Below are 21635 nucleotides of genomic sequence, written 5' to 3'. Positions count from 1 at the left end.
ATTAAAATAATATTTTGATATATTAGAGTAAATTAATATATTAAAATTAATTTCACTTATTTCTTTTCACTTTTTTTAATGTGACTACTAGGAAAATTTTAATTTTATACGTGGCTCACATGATACTTCTAGTGGACAGTGATTGGCATTATGGTCTATAGGCCACATCTGGACAGCTGCTTCTTTTGAAAAATGATATTAGAGCACAGTTACACCTATTCATCTTTGCTGTCTTCCTGCTTTAACAGCAGAGTTCAGTAGAGAGTGACAGACACTTTTTGGCCCACAAAGCCTGAAATAATTAATATCTGGTCCTTTACAGAAAAACTTTGCCAACTCTGGCTGCACACTGGACTTACCTGAGGAACTTAAGCTTGAACTCAGGCTGCATCCTAGACTCTACTGTAACTGGTGCTGGGCATGGCCCATGGGGTTTTAAAAAGTGCAGCCCCCCTACCCCCACCCCCAGTGACCTCAATGAGCAGCCAAGGATGAGGACCACTTGATTTAATAATTCTCAGGACAAAAGGACAACAGGGGAAATTAAGTCACTTCTAATTACCCAACATGATCACATGAATCAGGCCACAAATTTAATTTTGAGCTTCCTGGAAGCCAATGCAAAAAGGGAACATTACTTCAATGTCCAAGGGGAAACTCATTTTGGCTATTCCAGAGAATAAAATATGCTCCTTGCCACTTATGTTGGGTGGTTTGCATGATTTGTCAGAGGTGATTGTCTTGGACAAGTGCTGGGCCCATCACCTGCCTCCCTCTGTCCACCCCACCATTCCACTCAGCACAGAAGCTGCAAGCCACCACCAACTGACCACCCAGCATGGGAATGGCCATGAAGAGGCCATGATGAGATGCCTGGCCTGGTCTGTGGCCTCCTCCCAGCAGGGGCCATGGCTGCCTCCACGCCAGGCGGACACAGAAACGCGAGCGGGAAAGGTGCTGGACTTACTGATGGATGGCTTGGAGGAACTTACGCTGGTGTTTCCGAACCCGGGCGTGGTCTGGCTTCTTCACCAGCCTGGTATGTTTGTAGATGAGCCACGTCTCCCTGAGAACGTTAGCAGCGGCGTTTTTTACCTGAGGCCAGAGAAAGAACAGTTCCTTAGGGTGGGCACAAAACCACAGAAGGCTCTGAACACTTCTGGAAACCTCCAGAAACTCCTGAATATTCCCCCTGGGGTCCTGGGACTGTAAGGCAGGGCCATTTTTACATGTCCACATCTGTGCTGTGTGTGTAAATGTGTTTCTGCCTAATACACATCACTCACCATGGGCCAGACCCTTTCTATATACCTTGCAAATGTTAACTCAGGAACTCGACACACACTGGTATTTCTCTTATTTTAGACATGGGGAAACAGAGGCACAGAGAGGCTGACCTGCTGAGGTCACACAGCTTGTAAGTTGCACCTGGCTGCCTGGTCACAGAACCCCTGCCTCTTGCTGAATGGCTCATGGCTGGGCTGCCACTCAGTACAGAAGTGGACGCCTGTGGCCATCGCCATGTCTTCTGCATGGCTCATGAACGTCCACATGGTGGCATAGCCCAGCGCAGTATGGGCACGCACAGTCAGCACGGTGGCCCACGGGCACATGAGCATCCTGACATGGGCAGAAGTCAGGTGGGGAGGGTCTGCCTTTGATGATCAGGAAGCGAGGTGGCTGTGATGCGGGCTGGTGTCCTTACCCGCTTGGTGAGCTGAGTGTCCATCATGAAATTGTGCACGTGTTTCTCTGCCTTGGTGAGTTCCAATTTCCGGGCCACCACGGCGACCACGAGTGCTGTGCAGCCGGCCCCCTGCATTAGAGGGCAAGGGGTCACATCAGGGTCCACCTCCTACGGGTCCTGGGTTGTAAGTAGGACACCCTCCCTCCTCCAGGAAGCCTGACTGATTGCTTCCTAACGTTTACCCTCCATGCCCATAGGGTGGGCAGATCCTACCTGCTGAGTTCATTGACTGCCAACCCCACTTGCTTAATATACATCAAACATCCAGGGAGCCTGTGCCACAGATTAGTTCATTTGATCCCCAACATCCCCAGGAGGTAGGACCACTCATCCCCATTGGGCAGAGGGGGAAAGTGAGGCTCGGGGATAGGAAAGGGGACAAGAAACATGTGGGATCTGCATGAACATGTGGGGCTGATGCCCACGGAGGTGGGAGGATTTGGAAGCATTTCCATCAAGGTTTTGGGGTCTGGATAATGAGGGCAGAGACCTAGCTGACATGTTGCTGACCAGTAAGGAGGATTCAGCTGGTAGGGTCAGAAGGGTGGCAAGAAAGAAGGGTCAGGCCAGCTGCCTGCGGTAGGGCACTTGCAGGAAGGAAGAGGCAAAGTATAGGTCCCAGGATGTGGGGGAGTAAGGGGCAGGGACGTCTCCCTAATGATGGGATCCCTGCTCTTAGCAACTGCCCTCCCCAGTATGCCCTGAGTGACAGCCATTCCACTGGCTAGGGAAGGAGGCCAGAGAGGACTTGCTTGTCCACATGGAGGCTGCCTGAAAGACAGAAGGGCAGGAGTGAGGACCCAAGGTGGAGGGCAAGGCTGAGAGATAGGGATGGGGGGAGCGGGCAGCGAAAAGTGACGCAGGAGGAGGGAGGGGAGAGGGAGGTTCTGTCAATGAGAATTAGGAGCCAGGGACCCCAGGACATCCTGGTGTCATCAGCTGCAGGAGTGGCTGGGAAGCAGGTGGCGGGGGCCAGTGAGGGGGGCTGTAAGGCTCTCTCTGGCAACTCTCCTGTCCGCTGGTTCCTCCTGCGGCTGCTGCCTGTAGGATGGAAGGAAGGAAGAGATCCAGGCTTGGCCCCTGGGGGCCAAGGTAGTAGCTAGTTTTTCTTATTGATGGAAGGAAACATTTATGGGAAGGGTGGGCAAGGGCTGGGGACACTGTTGGACCAGCTGGGGTGGGGTGGATGCAAAGTTGCCCCCTGAGGAAACCCCATCATGTATTCCTGGCCAGGATGAGGGTCTTGGGAGGACTTGAAAGTCCATATTCAAAAAAACCCTGTCAACCAGGGCCAAGAAACAGACTACCTCAGTGTGGAATACTATGCAGCCTGGAAAAGGATCGGCCAGTGACTCTGCACAATAGCACAGATGCCACGTCCAGCAAAAGACATGAAATTCAGAGGAGGCCATGCTGGGATGCCTTGAAGTTCAAGAATGAGCAAACATGTGCTTTATAAGTGTCTGGAAGGGGGTGAGTCCATGGGCAGTGACTGGGTGGGGACACACTTGGGCAAGGATAGAAGAGGGATGGGACAACAAAAGAATTAGAAACGGAAAGTGGGACTACAGTTAATACTTGTGTGTTGAATTTTGCTAAGAGGGTAGATTTTAAGTGTTATCACAACAGAAAGGAAGCGGTAACTAGCTGGGCTGATGGATACGTTAATTACCCTGATTGCGGTGATTGTTTCACAATGTTTACGTACATCACATCATCAAGTTGCACACCTTAAATATGAGTAATTTTTAACTGTCAATTATACCTCAACAAAGCTGGAAAAAAATTTTTTAAATAAAAACATTATTTCAAAAGAAGAAAAAAACACAACAAAAAACAGAGAGTCGCTAAAAAAGACCAAGGTATGACTTCATGTGATACCAGGCTGTGTGGTGACAGCAAAAAGCAAGACACATCCCTGGGTGCAAACACTCCTGCACGTCCCAGGGTTGAGGGCAGGGAATGAGCTGCAGGCTAACCACAGAAGCAGTTTTCTGAAGGAGGTTTATCCAGGAGAAGAGAACTTGGCTTTTCTGTTTTGCTGTGGGTTTTCTGGGTTTAAAGCCATCATCTTATCTGAGTGTTTTTCTTTATTCATGGGGGTGGGGACAGGGGGAGTGGACTGTGGCCAATCTTTAGTTTTTTCCCCTTCTATTCTCGCAAAATAACATAAGCAAATATGCAGAATGCCTTTTAACAAAGAGGGGCTGTGACAGCTTGGCCAGGAGACGGTCATGCACCCCCAGGTGGTATCCAAATAGGAGGGGACAAGAGGTGAAGAAGGGAGAGAGCCATAGACCTCAGGAGATGGTGACAATGGAGGATGGTCTACCTGCAGTGAAGGGGGCTGGGCTGAGCCCCGGAAAGATAGTCCCTCCCTCTGCAGAAGGGAAACCATGGTGGGCACGGCATCGTACTTTTCAAGAACAAACATCTCTCTGCCAAGAGAAGGAAGGACCCACTTCAGGAAGTGGTCTGGGGTGGACCCTGTTGGGGAAATCAGGTTGGTTTCTTTAGGCCTGTGGGTGTTCACTGATGTTTTTCACAAATGAACGTGTTACTTGGGGGTTGGGGAGAGGAGTTCCCTACTATGCATCAAACAATTCATAGCAATCCAAAACACAGAAAAGCATTTGTGGAGGAGATAAAAGAAGCTTAAAGAGGAAGAAGGTTCCAGAAGAAAGGGATGGGCAGGGAACCTAATGATCAAATCAGGGTAAAGAGAAGGCACCAGAGGTCAAAGTTTGCTCACACAAGCAGATGGACTTGAGAAGGCTTTAGTGAAGATGAGTTGCTGCCTGGGCCCAAGGAGTCACACGAGATAAACTTCACATGCAAGGGGCTCCGTGGGGGTGCTAAAGACACCCTGGCAGTCAGGCAAGGATGCAGAATTGGCCCATGATGGCTAGCTCAGAGGCTATTGACGGGGTACCTGAGGCATTCATGGTTCTAGGCACTTATAAATGAACAGACTCAGTCCTTGCAACGAGCACAGAAGTGGGCACTGGTTATAGCCGGGGAAACTGAGGCACAGAAGCATCAAGGCACATTCACATCCAAGGGCTGTGAACTAAGCAGGCTGCGGAGCATAAAGGGGCAAAGACGCCACTTGGTTCAGAGTGGACCACAGCACCTGGCCCGGCAGGCACAGCAGGCGCTGCGTATCTCAGGCTGGAAGAGCCCTAGAGGAGATGCCCCAGGAAACCTGAAGGTGTGGATTCCATGTCACATCTGAGGGAAAGAACAGGGTGGCAGAGGGGTGGGCTGACACAGGGAGGAACTTTGAGCAGGTGTAGCTCGAGACGGGGTGAGCTCCTCGTCAGTGGGGAGTGTGCAAGGGCCCTTGCTCTTACCATAATGCCAGTGAGCAGGCACACGCCCTTCCCGCAGTAGGTGTGGGGCACCATGTCGCCGTAACCGATGGAGAGGAAGGTGATGGAGATGAGCCACATGGCCCCCAGGAAGTTGCTGGTCACTTCCTGCTTGTCGTGGTACCTGGGGGGAGCCAGGGAGGGCCAAGTCAGTCCACTCTGGTCCCTCTTCCTTCATCATACCCCCTAGGGCAGCGCCAGGAAGACAGGGCCCTGGGTCCCCTTAGCTGCATGAAGGGCCTTGCAGGAAGTTGCTCATTCTGGGGGCTCAGTGTCCAAGGCGCTGCTGTAGGGCGGGGTGGATGAATGGTTAGCGCCTGGGGCAGCCCCATGGTCCTCCTGAAGATACCCACACCCTCCTCCCCAGCATCCCTTTCAACCTTCTACTTTCGCCTGACCCCCAAGCTGCTGGTTATGGGGCAGAGAGGGGTCCAGGTGAGGGTGCGTCCACATGTGTCCACACATGTGCACACGATCCCCCTCCCAAAGACAGACACACAGACAGATGCGAACATGGGTGGCCAGGGGCACCAGAAGCAGCAGGAAGTAGAGGTGAGGATTCAGGTCAGATACCAGAAAGAACTTCCCCAGCCAGCAAGGCTGAGAGGAGGGAGGAGGATTCAACAGGGAGACAGGAGACTGGGGGACCACACCCTGGGACTTGGGAGTAGAAGGGAAGTCAATACCTGGAGGGCAGTACCAGTGGCCCCAACCTCAGGCCTGGAGTTCTTCTGGGGGTCATGCGGGATGGGGCAGCTTGCTTGACCCTGGGGAGAGGCCTGGGACTCAACTTGTGTTATTCAAGGGGACAGATCTCCAAGGCCTTGCAAAGGATGTGATTTTGTCCCGATCACAGCTGGTTCTACCTATGGTCAGCCCAGGCTGGGGGGCTGAGGGATTACTTTTCTGAGTCTGGGGGTGGCTTGATGTTCTGCTCCAGCCCAGCCCCTTCCTTCCGCAAAGCCCCTCCAGCTCAGGGAGGTCAGGGAGCCTTTTCCAGCTAATCCCCTCCCTCCTAGGCTGCAGGGGCAGGGCAGGGGAGCTGGGAGGGAGGGCTGTTTCAGGCAGACAGCGCTGGGATCAGGGGCTCAAGATGGGAAAGAGATGGAAACCCAAAACATGAGAAGGAGGGATGGAGGCCTTCCCAGCAGGTTTGGGATTTGGGCATTCCTTCCCTACCAGGAGGTCAGGTGTCATTCCAGGCTGTCTGCTGGATGAGGGGGACCAGGGACTGAACCCTATCTTTCATTGAGGCACCTGAGCCCCAAGCTGCACCAGCCTCCACCTCTCAGGGGATCAGGGCCCCCCACCCAGGAGGCAGGAGGAGAGGGGAACCCACCAGCCACGGGCTGGGAGGCTTCAGGCCTGGCTGGAGCTATGGTGGGTGCTGCAGGACCACCCATAACCAGGGAGTGGGGGACATGCAGGAGGTGGGGTGGGACAGAGCCACAGGGGCAGAGGAGGAAGGCGAGGGGGCATCAAGCAGTGTCACAGGGCTCAGAATTTAGGATTGGCTGCCCCCCCTCGGCCCTGCCCCGTTCCCCACCCTCACCTGGCACCCCTGCAACAACCTGGCCTGGACCTCAGGGGTGCCTTGACAAAGGGCACCCTCTCCCAGTTCCCAAGCTCCAGTCCTGAGATCTGTGGGAGTTGGCAAGGGGGCACATCAGGGGTCTGAGGAGCCCCTGCATGATCCTCAGACAGTAAGCCCTGGTAACAGATCTCCCTCACCCCCATGAGCCCCACATCAGTCTGAGGCAGCGGCCGTGGAGGGGGAGTTTGAAGGGGTGAGGACTGGGGTTCTGGGGGCGAGTCCAGCCCAGGGACCTCCCAGGAAGCCCAGTCCCAGCACCACCTACCACAGCCCCTCTAGGGCCTTCCCCAGCTAGGCACGAGGCAGGAGAGACCTCCCTCCCAGACAAGCAGTCCAGTGGGACTCCTCCCTCTCCTGGAACTGAGATTGGGCCCTCAGGGATGCCTTTCTGCTCCCAAAGCCTCAGTTTCCTCATCTATAAGTTGGGTTGATGGCCCTCCACCTTCCAGGGCTATTCAGAACAAGCCCTGTACGGGGGTCTTAAAAGCTGGGCCAGTTTTCATTCACCCTAGACCCACTTAACTCTCAGGAGGAGCTGTTCAAGCCTCCTGGGGCCAGGTGCCCCAACAAGGCACCAGAGCTAAGCTCTTTTCCTCCCCCTCCCCACTTTGGAGACAAGGACCCCAGGGATGCCATGGGGATTTGGCCTGAGAGTGGCCTGCCTCCCTGCTGGCCCGGGCTCAACCCAAGACCCACCTGCCTGGCTGCACAGGGACAGGCTCTCCCCACAGCCCCGTGGGCTCTCGGCTGGTCCCGGCCCCCCGCCTCACTTCCCCGCTCCCTCCCCTGGTGGCAGCTGATCTTAAATTCCTGGCGGGCAGGACAGCTGGCAGCTCTGTGCACACAGCTCGGCTGAGAGTAGGACTCACATGTTTTCCCTACAGTCCAGTGGGGCGGGCAGAGGGGAGAAGGAGAGCAGGTTAAATTGTGGGGGAAACAGGTGGTTGGTGGGGGGGTCCCTGTTCCTGCTGCCTCCACCACCCTGGGCCAGAGGTTAGAGGTCCAGCCCATGGAGGGGCCCCCCTGGGGGAAAGGGAGGGGAGATACGGATGGGGTCCTAGAGGGTGTGGGTCGGGGTAGGGGCTGGGGGTAACTGGGGACACAGGGCTAGAGTCCTAGGGAGGAGGGAGTTGCACATGAGAGTCACTGAGGCCGGGAACTTGGCAGAGGGGCAGTCACTAGGGTCAGGGGATGTGAGGACAGAGTGATGGCTGAGGGAGTCCCAGGGTCACTAAAGTCATGGGTGGGTATGAGGGTCATGGGGGTCAGGGGTCAGGGGGTCAGGGGCGCACCTCTCGCAGACCCGCACGGTCCAGGCGGCGATGATCCAGGAGGAGATGCTGAAGACAAGGAGCACGGTGCCCGGGCAGATGGTCATGAGTGTCTTCATGACGAAGCGTGTGTTGAAGGTAATCTTGTTGAGGGCACCGATGCTGCGGCTAGAGGCGTCGGTGAAGATCTTGCTGTGCAGCAGCATGACGCGGCCCAGCAGGTAGAGACGCAGGAACATGGGCACGGACAGCAGCACGTCCACATCGGCCTCAGCCGCCGACGGCGCGTAGGTGAAGGCCAGCCGCGCCGTCCACGTGAAGCGGTAGTGGCCGGGCACCGGGTGGATGGCGCACACGGCCAGTTCCAAGGAGATGAGGAAAACGCGCTCGCAGGTCATTGCAATGCGCCAGTCATCTGCCCCGTTATCCACCATGAACAGCTGCAGAGGTCAGGCAGGCGGGTGGCATGGGTCTCAGACACGTGGTTAGGCCCGGGAGTGAGACCCCCGCCCCAAACCCCATCCGTTTTTTCAAGACACATGGCCTCAGAGGTAAAACTCCCTAGTTCTCAGCATCAGCCACAATTCAAACTAAACGTGGCACAGGTGTTTCCCCAAAAGTCACAGAGTTGCCAATGACATAACCATCCCATTCCTATGATTATAGGCACAAGGGATGAAAACAGTTGTTCAAGCACATCCTTATACCCACATCATCCCAGCAGCACTGTTCACAGTCGCCCAAAGTGGAAAGAACCCAAATGTCCATCAATGGATAAATGGATGAATAAAATGTGGTCCTTCTATACAATGGAACATTACTCAGCCATAAACAGGAGTTCTGACACATGCTACAGCGGGGATGAACCTTGAAAACATTATGCTGAGTGAAAGAAGACAGAGGCCACCGGCCAGGGTCAAGGGACCAACGCTGCCACCCCAGAGGGCCTGGAAGGTGGAGGAGTGCTGAGCCAAGGGGGGTCATTCTCCCGCCCTCAAATCTAATGGAACTTGCCTGGCCGGGCCTGAGACATGCTTAGGACCTGTCACCCCTTACTTCTTTCATCTTTCTCCCTTTTGGAACAGGAATGTTATCCTATGCTTGTCCTACCATGTTTTTTTGGAAGCACACAACTTGTCTGGTTCACAGCTGGAGGGGAATTTTGTCTCAGGAGGAATCATACCTCGAATCTCACCCATATCTGATTTAGATAATATTGATTGCTTGATTGATTTTATGGACATATTGGATTTACAATGTTGTGTTAGTTTCTGGAACACAGCATAGTGATTCAGTTATATATATATATATATATATATCTTTTTCCATATTCTTTTTCATTATAGGTTTTTACAAGCTATTGGATATAGTTCCCTGTGCTATATAATAAGACCTTGTTGTTTACCTGTTTTATATATAGTAGTGTGTATCTGCTAATCTCAACTCCTAATTTATCCCTCCCCACTCCCTTTCCCTTTGGTAACCATAAGTTTTTTTTCTGTGTCTGTGAGTTTCTTTCTATTTTGTAAGTTCATTAGTGTCATTTTTTTAGATTGCAGATGTAAGTAATATCATATGATATTTGTCTTTCTCTGACTTCACCTAGTATGATTATCTCTAGGTCCATCCATGTTGCTGCAAATGACAAAATTTCATTCTTTTTCATGGCTGAGTAATAGCCCATTGTATGCATATGTATGTATGTACATATATGTGTGAGTGTGTGTGTGTGTATACACACACATGCCACAACTTATTTTTCATTTCTTTCTTTTTTGTTTTGTTTTAATTTAAAAATTAAAAAAAAATTGGGGGGGGGAGATAATTAGGTTTATTTATTTATTTATTCAAGAGAAGGTACTGGGGATTGAACCCAGGACCTCATGTATGCTAAGCATGTGCTCTGCCATTTGAGCTATACCCTCCCCTCTACCACAGCTTCTTTATCCAATGATTTAGATGAAATTTAAATGACCTGGACTTAGAGTTGATGCTGGCATAGGTTAAGACTTTGGGGGCTGTTGGGATGGGATGAATGCATTTTGCATGGGAGAAGGACATGGATTGAGGAAGTGTGCCAGGAGGCGGAGTGTTATGGACTGAACTGTGTCCTCTCAAAATTCATCTGTTGAAGCCCTAGCCCCTAATATGACTGTATGTGGACACAGGGCCTTTAAAGTGGTAATTAAGGTTACATGAGGTCATAAGAATGGGGACCAGTGTTCTTATAAGAAGAGGAAGAGACACTAGGGATGCGTGTGCACACACCAAAGGCCATGTCAGGACTTAGGGAGAACACGGCCATCTGTAAGCCAAGAAGAGAGCCCTCAGGAGAAACCAACCCTGCCAGCCTCTTATCTTGGACATCCAGGAGAATTGGGAAAGAATACATTTCTGTTGTTTAAGTCACTCAGTTGTGGTATGACACAGTACTTCATTTTTTTTTTTGTTTGGCTGAATAATAATAATGGATGGACCAAGTTTTAGTTATCATCAGTTGATGGATGTTTGGGTTATTTCCACTTTTTGGCGATTGTGAATAATGCTGCTATGAACATACGTGTATAAGTTTTTACGTGGATGTAGGTTTTGGCTTCCCTGGGATGTGTAACTAGGAGTGGATCGCTGGGTCAGATGGTAACTCATGTTTAACTGTTAGAGGAACTGCCAGAATGTTGTCCCCATCTGTACCTCAGAACTGCTTCCTTCTAGTTCAGGGGTCACTGTCCTCCCCCCACTCCCAGCCAGATTGAGGACCCCTCCAGTGTGCCAGACCTTGGGTGTCTCCTTGTAAGCCCACACACAGTGCAACACAGGTAGGATTTTCGTACACCTGTCTTCTGCCAGATTACAGAGATCAAGGCTCAAAGGCCAGAGTCAGGAGCCAGATCTGACACCTTCTGGTGTTCCCAGGTCCTGGTGCCAGTCTGCTGTGGTAACGTCTGTCTGACAAGCCCTGAGCTGGTCTTTATTAACCCCTGAAATAGGAGAACAAACTCCCTGGCACGTGATCAATCATTCAAACGCAGGGTGGGATGGAATAGGAGAAGGAGCCCGGTGTTACAAACACTGGACTCCACGGCTGCAAAAACGACCCATGTGCACCAGAACTAGCCCCCACCTCCTGCTCCCTCACTGTCTTCTTTACCAAACAATCAAATGAAAATTAAAATAAAGACTTGCGTTACAAGGAAATTTAGAGTCATCTAAACAGTGTGTCTCTGTGGAGATCTTTTTTTTTTCCTATAAAGAGGCTACTGGTCCTCTTAGTTTTCAAGGGCTGGGGTCTCAGATGGCTGGTGTGAGGGGCTCTGAGGCGTGGGGAGGAGAGCTGCCCCAATCCCACCTGGCACTGACCTGGATCTCCCGGGCATGGTAGAGGACGACCAGGCCCAGCAGGATGACGGTGGAGAGGCTGATGAGGCATTTGAGTGCAAAGGAGTATAGGGACTCCTGGGCAGAGAGAACAGAGGGCAGGACAGACGCTGGGGGTGGGGGGCGGGCAGCCCTCCAGACCCCCTACCTGGTTGTTTCACGAAGGAAGTGATGCTCCTGTCCTTACTCCTTTGGCCCGGGCTGACGGTAAGGTGGGCCCAGCCCTTCAGTTTATAAGGCCTGGCCTCACCTGGGTATAGCACTTCACAGTTTATAAGTCCTGGCCTCTTGAAGGCCCAGCATGCCACAATTTATAAGGGCTGGCCTCACGTGGGCACAGCACTGCACAGTTTATAAGGCCTGGCCTCCTCCGGCCTTGACACTTCACAGTTTACAGGCTAATATGGTTCTGATCTCACTCTAGGCTTGTAGTCCAGCTCTCTAAAGGGGGAAAGCTCTTTCCCGCTCCTCAGCACAGCCTTTCTCTGGGGGTCCCTTGTCCTGGGCCTGACCTGGGAGGCAGCCCCCTCCCTGCCTTCAGCCAAGACGCAGCCCCTTGGTGCAGGGCAGAGGGAATGGGCTGGAGCCGTCTGCCCCCACCTTCAGCCTCCCTGCCATACCCAGGGTGTGGACACAGCAGGAGGCTCAAGGCTCCCCGTATTCCCACCTTCAGGGTCCCCCCAGCATCCCCTACCCACCTCTCAGGGCCAACGTAGCCCCAACCCCATGCCCAAGGGGCTGCGGGGAGCCAGGTGGGCCCAGCAGGGCCTCCCCTGGGTGACCAGGGAAGGGCCATGCATACCTTGGTGTAGACCCCCCAGGACAGCTCTGTCTCCGTCACCATGACAACGATGCCGAACATGCCAAAGATGAGGGCGTAGTCGCTGAGGCGCTTCCGCTTCTCGAAGAGTGCCCGCCGGTGGCCCAGGCGGTGACCTACACTTGGGGGCTTCCTTGAGGCCCTCTGCCTGCCCGCCTCGTCTTCCTCTTCATCTTCCTCCTCCTCCTGGTCCTGGGGCTGCCCCTGGGGGCTGCTGGGTGAGGGCTGGATTGGCTCACTCTTGGCCACCACCACCTGGATGCCTGGGCCATTCGGAGGCTGCGGGGGGTGGCTGGCCTCAGGGTCCAGAGGGTCTCGGCCCAGGGCACCCAGCCCGCCACCCAGCGGCCGTCCCCCGCAGCCACGGTGGTTGTGGCTGTTCATGACTATGTGGGCGCTGGGGTTGGGCTTGCTGCCGGCCGCCTGGGGCCCGGCATGGCTCAGCGACTGGGCTCCCTCGCTGACCTGCAGGTACATGGGGAACACAGTCATGTCAGGGCCTTGCCAACTAACCAGAGGGCTAGGGACACCCCCCACCAAAAACATTCTGAGGCTGGAGAGGCCATGATCCCACTGCAGCTAATATGTGGCTTGGCCATCCTAGAAACAGTCAAGTTGGCCTATGTTCCCCTCCCCTGCTCAAAACCTTCCCAGGCCTCTCCACTGCCACTGCACAGAAACTCAACTCTTCATTGTGGCTGGAAGCCTCTGTGATCTGGCTCCCAGCCTCCTTATCCTTCTCACTTTCCCCAGAGTTACTCCCTTTCAGCCACACTGGCCTCTCCGTTACCAGACCGCGACAAGCTTGGTCCTGCCTCAGGGCCTTTGCACCTGCTGAGCCCTCTGTCTGGAACACTCTCCTGCCAGACCTGTGCCCACTGACTTTCTGCGTCTCCAAATACCCAGAACAATGCTGAGCACACAGGTGACACACAGTAAACACTTCTGAATGCCTCAAGATGGAATCTGCTGGCTGATTTGCCTGGGAAGACTAGAGACCATGTAAGTGAGCAGTCAGGAGGTGGTTCTGATCCAGGCTTGTCTCCTTCTGACCTTCAGGCTCTTGGACAAGTTAATTTCACTCTACTGAACCTCCAGTTCCTCCCATAGAGTTGTCCAGAGGCCTGAACACACTTACACAGTCACAGAGTGTAGCGAGGGGCATATTAGGGGCCGTGGCTGTGGTATGAGACCCTCAGCTCCCTCAGTGATCTCCAAACAGATTCTAGGACCAAAGCAGCAATCCAGGATTGTACTCTAAGATCTCAGAATTGATTCTACAGGGCCTTGGGAGACATGCTCAGCCCGGTCCTGTAATATCAGGCCAGATTCAAGTTATCCCACAGAGGAAACCGGCTACTGAGGAACAGACTGTGATCTGCATCCTCAGATTCTGCCCCTGCACAGGGCAATGTCCTGTGGCATCACATGCAAAAGCAAGGACTTTGAAGACAGTGACATGCACATGCTGCCTGGAGTTCAATCTCCTGGGTCCCCAGTTGCCAGACCCCCTACTCCACCCCAGCCCACTACCTCTCCTCCCCCTTTGCATGTATCCTCTTCACACAGATTTTCTCTTTAATCCTCACAATACTCCCAAGAAGGGGGTCCTAGGATTTGGGCAGTTTTGCCAATGGGGAAACTGAGGCACCATGCGGTGAAGGGGCCGTCTCCTTACAAGATAGCTTCTGGACCAGGCTACCTTGTTACATTCTCTCAACAAGCCAGGTGGCGGTGGGCTTTGGGCCAAGTGTTGTCCCCTTTGAAGAGGCCAGGCAGGAAAGTACTGGAGGCCCAGGAATGGTGGCTGTGTGCACAGACAGGACACCTCCCTGGCCCTGAAGCCATATTCCTGGGGGTGACAGACTCAGAAAATGTCAATTCAGGACAAGTCAAGATGAGCCATGTTGCCAGGCGGGACATGGGTGCCCTTGGCCAGGGCACCACTTGCATGCATTGCAGGACCACCTGTGCCCTGGTCTGGCGCCCCCCCAGACAGGATCTGTCCTACTCACTATATGTCCCCAGATGCTGGTGCCAGCACACAGTAGGAACACAAGAAACATGAGTCTTAGAACATGTCCCACTCCCATCCATCACACCAACCAAGCCGTGGCTACCTGTGACCGAAAACTTTACAGTTTATAAGAGCTGGCCTTACGCAGGCCCAGAGCTTCAGTTTATATGGGCTGGTCTCCTGCAGGCCCAGTACATCACAATTTACATGGGCTGGTCCCCTGTAGGCCCAGCACTTCAGTTTACATGGCTGGTCCCCTGCAGGCCCAGTACATCGCAGTTGATAAGGCTGACCTTGGCCCTGATCTCTCTCTTCATCCTCACAAACACTCAGGTGCCACTCTCCTCCTGGGCTAGAGCCCCTGCCTGCCCCTTTAAAGGGCTGTCAGCGCTAGGCGGGGCTGAGAGCTGACCCCCAGGACACACACAGCAGCCCCAGACCCTGCCCTTGCCCAAGAGACAAGGACACCCCAGGCACCTCTCCTGCCTTCCCTCTGGAAAGTGCAGAAGGTCCCCGCCCAGGGCTTGGGGAGCATGGGCAGGAGAGGCGGTGGCCCGGCAGACAGGACTGGGAGGGGGTGGGGGTGCTGCAAACGACCTTCTGAAATGCACGGATGAAGATGCAATTTGGGGATGTGACTCAGCCGCCCAACACACAGGCCAGATTCGGACGCATGTCTGCCATGCTCCTCCTTGCCTGGCAGCCGCGTCCTAAGGTGCCCGGGCAGGGAGGAGGCAGAGGGGACGGACACATAGACAGGCGGCGGCAGGTGGCTTCCAGGAAGGCAGAGATGTGGAGGGCCTTCCTAGAACCCATAATGTTAATGTGTACCTAGCACTTATTGCAGGCCAAGCCCTTTATCAGAATTGTCACATTTAATCCCTACCGCCACTCAGCGAGGTAGGCGGCATTCTTACTCCCACTTTACAGATGGGAGACAAGGTTCAGAGAGATTCAGCAAGTTGCCCAAAGTCACGCAGCCAGGAAGGGCAGGGACTAAGTGTAGTCTGGGGGGGGAAGGTGGTAGTCAGATCTGGCCAGGTCCCTCTTGACGAGCAGCCATTTGGAAAGGGAGCCAGCCTGGCCCTGCCCTTGAGGGATCACAAAGCTCAGGACACAGGCATGATGTGTGTCTGACCCCTCCCACGACATCATAGGAAAGGGAAGGACAGAGTGGTCTGCAGAAGAGTGCAGACAGATTCCACAGGAGAATGGGACAACCCATTTCTAAAGGCTGGGTGGGACCAGAGGGCCCTGGGGACAAGAGACCTTCCCCTGCTTACTGCAATTTGGGCCTAAAGCTGGGGTGTCAGGGACCCTCAGAGATTCCTAAAGAACCAGGAGCCCCTATGAAAACCCAGCCAAGGTTTAGATGTCCATGAAAGGGTGTGTTTTTCTAGGTCAGGGCCCTGGGTTCTCCAAGGAGTTCCCCTAAAAGGTAAGAAACACCCTGCATTTGGTTTTGAGAGTCCCTGGAATTGTCCAAATTGTCTAACATGTTTGAGACACAAGACTTCTGTTCCCTGAATGCTGGGGTAGGGGGTGAGTAGAACCCTGCCTTCTGCACCATCCTAAGAGATACTGTCAGAAACCTGTGGGCCAAGCGGGGCAGGGGGTACCCAGGAGGGCGCTTGAGGAACCGAGGAAGGTGTGCAGGCAGCAGGGAGCAAGGAGGTCGGCTCCTCCAAACTCTCCCTTTCAACAGGAAGAGAAAGAAATTGGCCAGACCCCGAAGAGTGAGCCCTCTTACAAATGGTGGGTTGATTGCAGTGGCTTTCTAAGAGGCACCTTTGGGCATCCCAGACAGGATGGTCACTTCCCCCCCTCAGCTGCCTCTTCAGTAACAGTGTGTCTCAGTGCCCACCCAGCAGAGTCATAGCCAGAAGGGAGTGAGATCTCACATGGAAAATGCTTAGCACGCAGCCCAGCTACTACCCCACACCAAGCTCCGTTCTTTAGAGCTGGACCAGGAGCAGGTGCCCCCTGTCTCCAAGGCACAGCCCCCTCGGGGTGACATGCTCATCCTACCCCTCCCAGGAATCATGGCCAGAGCAGCACATGGCAGAATCTTCCAGGATGTGTGGGTGAGCTGTGGGTTGTGTGTCCCTGTGGAGCGTGGAGAAAGACCCCAAGACACCCCACCCCCCAGTACTCATGGGGCCCTAGCTTTGCAGGGCAGACAGGATCTATTTGCCCTCCCACTCCATGGGCTGCCAGAGTGGGTGCAATGAGTCGCTGGTTGACTGCTGGATCCCCTAGGCATTCCCCTCATCACCACCGATCAGGAACCTGCCAGTAGCCAGCAGGGGGCAATTAGCCTGCCCTCCCCACCTCCCCATGGCTGCCTCCACCAGTGCCCTCCACTGTGATCCATCTTCATCAGTATCTCTGGCTCACCCCCAGCCTCCAGCACTCATATTTGCAGCTCCACCCTTCAGGACAGTCCGGACAGTGCATTGTGCTTGGTACCCAACCTCTGTCCAGGGAGAGCTGGGGGACCCGGTTTTCCAACCCCTGCCATGCTGCCCGTAATGACTGGATACCAGGGCCAGTGGTGAGGGTCTCCTTCCTCCCGTTCCCAAGTCAGTCCTGGGTCACTGCCTCCACCGGGAGAGCTCCCCTCACTGTATCTATGGAGTTTGGAGACTCACTGCCCTGCGCCTGCCAAAGTGAACCCGCTACCCACTCCCTCCGAGATGGGGGTCTGTGAACCTTTACTCACTCGGGCAGAGCATATACACATTTCCCCCATTCCCGTGTACCCTAGGTTGCAGACCCCACGAAAATCCTCCCTTCTGGCTCTTGCCCCAAACCGCATCTCCCTCTGGGATGCGCCTCCCTCCCTGGGTGCCTCTGCCCATCCCATTCCGTACCTGCTGGACTCGGCTCGGGTGGGCGGACGAGGCTGGAGGAGAGAAGGTCCTGAGCGGCCGCGGACCCCCGGGCGGGGGCCGGAGCCGGGGTCGCGGGCGGGGCGGCCGGCAGCAGGTGGGCACGGGGCCCCGGGGCTTTGGGGCCGGGGGCGGCGACAGCGGGCGCATCCCCGGCCGCCCTGTCCACGGGCCCGGCCGGGGGGCGAGCGCCCGCCCGGGCTGGGAGAGGAGGGGGCGGTGCGACGCCGGCGGCTCGCCGATTGGCCGAGCCCAGGGTGGCACCGCCCCCGGCGACCCCGCAAGCCCCGCCTCCATTTAAAGATCCCTCATTCTCTGGTGCCCCCTTCGCCCCCCAGCGTGCGGCTGGTTGTCAAACTCGCCCTCTTGCCCCGCTCGATGGAGAGGACCTTGGAGAACCGAATACTCCGGACCTCGAAAGCCTTTGGGAACTCCTGACCACCCCTTTTCCAAAATCAGTTTCCCAAACTCCAACCATCTCTCAACCTTTGCGTGCCTGGGGTCTGATCAAACCACGCACTTGCTGAGGGGACAACTTTGCAGTGACTGGACACTTCCCTTTTGAAATCACCTCATCAAACGTCTGTTCCATGTGGGGAACCGTTGAAGTGGAGGAGCAGGATGTTGGCAAGTGGAGGTGCCTAGGATCTGGGCATGGGGGCTTCCAGGGGTAGAGGAGATGCCTCCTGGGGCAAGGCTGCCTTCTTTGGAAGGAAAGAGCCCACCTAGATTAGGCCCCTCCCCCAGTCCTAACTCCCAAAATCAATGCCAAGATGACAGGACAGCAGGAGACTATGGGGGGGGGTGCCCAAATGGTACCCCTTTCCCCTGGCACTGAGGGTAGCCTTGATCAACATTCATTCAATGTTAACGGCAGCTCAGAGAAGCCTTGGGGACTGGGGGAGTGGGGAACCCTTACCTCCTCCTTTCCCAGGCAGCCTCATTACCTCAGCCTCACCCTTTCCCCACCCTGTCCCCCTGTCACCCGGGTGACTGAATCTGGTTCTGTCCTCCCCAGCCTGGGGGCTCCTGGGGGCAGCAGCTCTCCCCATCTCTCTCCCAGCCTCCCATCTGTTTTCTTCCTGGCTCTGAGCTTTGGAGCAGGTCAGGAACATCTGATTGCTCATCATGGCCTAAGGGCAGCTATCTGTTTTGTTTCTTCTGTGGTGTCCAGGAAATAGCTGGACCGAATGAATGAATGAGTGGACAGCTACTTGGGCAGGGGGTGGTCCTGTGGGCCAGTGACAGTGGTGAGGCTGAGCAGAGCTAGGTGATGGCCAGAGGTCAGCAGGTGGGATTCCTGTTTCCTCCTCTGGAGAGTCTGTTCTTTATCTCAGCCTGTTGGGGACATTGTGAGGAGGGCCTAGCGGCAGTGACAGTGTGCAGGTCTGTGATGGTTGGGAAGTGGAGGCCTGGGGACCATCCATGCCCTGCTGTGTCCACAGGGACTCGAGTGGGGTTGTGGGGGCCCAAAAGGGATGCATTCTCAACCACGCTCTATCCCTCCTCCTTCCCCCCATCCAGTTACCAGTCCCCCTCCCCAGGGCTCCTCTGACTCTTCTCAGCTCATTCCCACCTCTGGGCCTTTGCACTTGCTGTTCCATTGCCTGGGTCACTGCGGACTTTCTAAAGCACAACAGTGAAGGAGCCACCCACATCATCTCCCTCAGGGTCTGGCACACATCCCTGCACTGCATTCAATGCCCTGGCCCCTGACAGCCTGAGCCAGCCCCCGGATGGGTCCCTGACCCACAAGAAGCATTCTCACCATACCTATGGGCTGACCCCAGTCTTCACAGACTGCTGCAGGGTTCCTGCAGCGTCTGACGCTTTCTAAATTCAAGTCCAACATGTAAACATCCAGAAATTCACAAAAGCATCAGCCACAGCCCCCAGAGGCCTTTCTAGCTTCTCCACCCTACCAGGCACTGCAGACTCCGCACCTACCTTCTCCCTCTGGAAAGATCCCTCTTTCCCCTTTGGGCTCACTTGCCCTGAGGGATCAGGGACCTTCTTCAAGGAAACAAACTTAGGATAGTCAGTCTGGTGGCTGATCGCCTCCTGCCCAAGTTGATCCTGCTCTCCGCTCAGACAAGGCTGGCAGTGGCAGACAGGGATCGGGAGTGGATGAAGGTGGGGCTCTAGGTGGGGAATACCTGAGTCTCCACTCCAGACAGAGCCTCATCGGCCCGCAGCTGCTTGGAAGGGACCTGAGGACATGCAAACGAACAAAAGCTAGGATGCCCTCTGGACTCAAGCCCCAGGAAATGGCCTACAGACTGCGTGTGGGAGAGGCTGGCAGCTAAACACAAAGCCCCTCCCCCAGGGGCCCGAGGGTGGGGTCCCAAGTCCAGGGCAGTGGCGGTACATCCGGGTGCAGACGACCTGGGAGAACCTCACAGGAACTGAAGGACCCAGAGGCAATGGCCTGCATGGGGCAGAAGGGTGCACCCAACGGAAGGCAAAGGCACTGAGAAGGGTGTGTTGGAGGAAGAGAAGAGAGACCAGGGGGGCTAGAGGGAAGGAGGAAATGAGATAGGGTGAGTCACAGAGGTGGACAGGGGCCCACCGGCAGGGCTGTGTGCCGGTGGACTCTGAGCAGAGTGGAAGCCGTGACGGGTTAAGCCCCCTAGCAGGCAGGAAGCTGACAGGAAGGCCCAGGGGGAGCTGGGCTTGTTCCTGGGCTCTCCAGGATTGAGAGACCTGGAGAAGCTTCATTCATTCTATCAGCATTTATTGAGTACCTCCTGTATGCAGGGCTTGTACCCTGAGGCAGAGAGACTGTGGTGATGAAGACAGATAAAATCCCCCAAACTCACCATTTCAGGCCAGCAGGCAAGATAAGACCTTGAACCAATGAATAGATACATCTAGCTCTTATAGATGGTTCACAGATGAAAGGAGGCCACTGCGAGTGGCAGCCCCCCCACCCCACCTCTGGTCCTCCCCATAAGCAGCCCACTGAGCCCTCAGTCTCTACTCTGGAAGAGGTGGGAAACTGGTGTTGACACACTGGCAGGGAATCGGCTCTGTCATAAGAGTAAGCACGGAGCTCCCACAAGCAGCCGAGGTCTGGAAGCCCCACCCTCATCCACCAGGGTACATGCCCTGGGGCTGTCTTGTTCATTCAGCCGGCAACGGCATTCCTGTTTCAGACCCTCCCCTCCCTTCCCCTCCCTCCCCAAGCTGAGGTTGGAAGGCTCCAGACTAACTCTTCCTCCCCAGAGACCCTCACACCTCTAAATTCGCTCCAGGCTACCCTCTTCCCCCATCCCTGTAGCCCCTGCCTTGGCACAAGCCCTGGGGTCAAAGGCTTGACAGCGCTCTGCTGCATGGTGGTATAGCTGGAACAGTATCCTCCCCAAATTCGAGTCCATCCAGGACCTGAGCATGTAACCTTATTTGATCACATTATTGGTCTTTGCAGGTGTAGTTAAATTAAGATGAGGTCATACTGGATTAGGGTGGGCCCTAATCCAACGACTGGTGTTCTTATAAGCAGACTACTGTGAAGACACGAGTGGGCAGAAGGCCACGTGAAGACAGAGGCAGAGACTGGAGTCCCACAGCCACAAGCCAAGGAACATCTGGAGCTTCCAGAGAGGGGAAAAGACCTCTCCTAGAGCCTCCAGAGGAAGCATGGCCCCACCAACACCTCGATTTCAGATTGCTGGCCTCAGAAACGTGACAATAAATTTCTCCTGTTTTAAGCCACTTAGGCTGTGGTCATTTGTTACGGCCGCCCCCAGAAACTCAAACAGTGGTCATGGACAAAACATCAACCTTCTCTGAGCCTCAGTTTCCTCTGCAGGGCAATGAGGGCCCTCGGAAGGCAGTGGCAGGGGCCAGGGAGCTACTCCGCATTAAACGTGCCAGGCATACTGTGATCGCTCACTGGATACTCTTAGTTGCTACTGGCCTGATCATAACCTGGAACATTTCAAAAGCTGCTTCCTGGACTCTCAGGATCCAGTCCAGTCTCTGCCAGGCCCCCCAGAGGAATCTTTCCTTGCTGAAATATGATCATGTTGCTCTTAATTACAAGTGCCCAGTGGCTCCCCATGGCCCTCACAGCATCTGTATAATTAGATCCTAGGCATGGCTCCAGTTGGCCACTGGCAAACTCCTATGCACCCTTCCAGACCCAGCTCAAAGAGCAAGAACCCCTACTCCAGGATGCCTTCTGAGATTTCCCCGGGCACAGTGAATCCCTCCTTTCCTCCCCATGGTCCCTTAGCATCAGGCAGAAACCTGGCCATAAACAGTTCATCCTCTGTGCCCAGCTCAGTCCCAGAATTTGCCCACTTTTCTCCATCTCTGAGGCTCTACCTTGGTCCCAGCCCAGCCAAGTACTCAGATGCCTCCTTGGCCTCCCCTCTGGCCTTTTATCACTTCTGCTCCTACCCTGATGATCCCAGCTCTCCATGGCAGCAATAGGGGTTTTTGAAAATCACAAATCAGACTATGTCTTTGCACTGCTCATACACCCTCCATGGCTCCCCATTGTTCTGCAGTCCACTTCTTCACCTCAGCCTCTGCCTGCAGACCT

At 54.6% G+C, this 21635-nt stretch overlaps 1 protein-coding gene across 3 annotated transcripts in view; it reads right to left on the bottom strand.

Annotated features, from left to right (window-relative positions):
• The window catches only part of KCNN1 (potassium calcium-activated channel subfamily N member 1), a 30535-nt gene that overhangs the window by 8011 nt on the left and 889 nt on the right, over positions 1 to 21635 (bottom strand). The window contains exons 1-7 of one of the 3 annotated variants that reach the window (XR_004131932.2): positions 17069 to 17148; positions 12161 to 12643; positions 11341 to 11436; positions 8005 to 8423; positions 5101 to 5242; positions 1706 to 1816; positions 993 to 1095 (exon numbers count right to left, since the gene is read on the bottom strand). Coding sequence is in view for 2 of the 3 variants with exons in the window: in XM_031437608.2 (XP_031293468.1) it covers positions 968 to 1095; positions 1706 to 1816; positions 5101 to 5242; positions 8005 to 8423; positions 11341 to 11436; positions 12161 to 12562 (1298 nt within the window). In the remaining variant the exon portion in view is untranslated. Of the gene's footprint in view, positions 1 to 967; positions 1096 to 1705; positions 1817 to 5100; positions 5243 to 8004; positions 8424 to 11340; positions 11437 to 12160; positions 12644 to 17068; positions 17149 to 21635 lie in introns of those variants that run through there. The other 2 variants (XM_031437608.2, XM_064480003.1) reach the window with 2 other exon arrangements.

This window comes from Camelus dromedarius, chromosome 27 (genome assembly GCF_036321535.1).
Source record: "Camelus dromedarius isolate mCamDro1 chromosome 27, mCamDro1.pat, whole genome shotgun sequence".
Lineage (NCBI taxonomy): Eukaryota > Metazoa > Chordata > Mammalia > Artiodactyla > Camelidae > Camelus > Camelus dromedarius.
The sequence above is the reverse complement of the archived record's forward strand: the minus strand, read 5'-3'. Positions and strand labels throughout refer to the sequence as shown.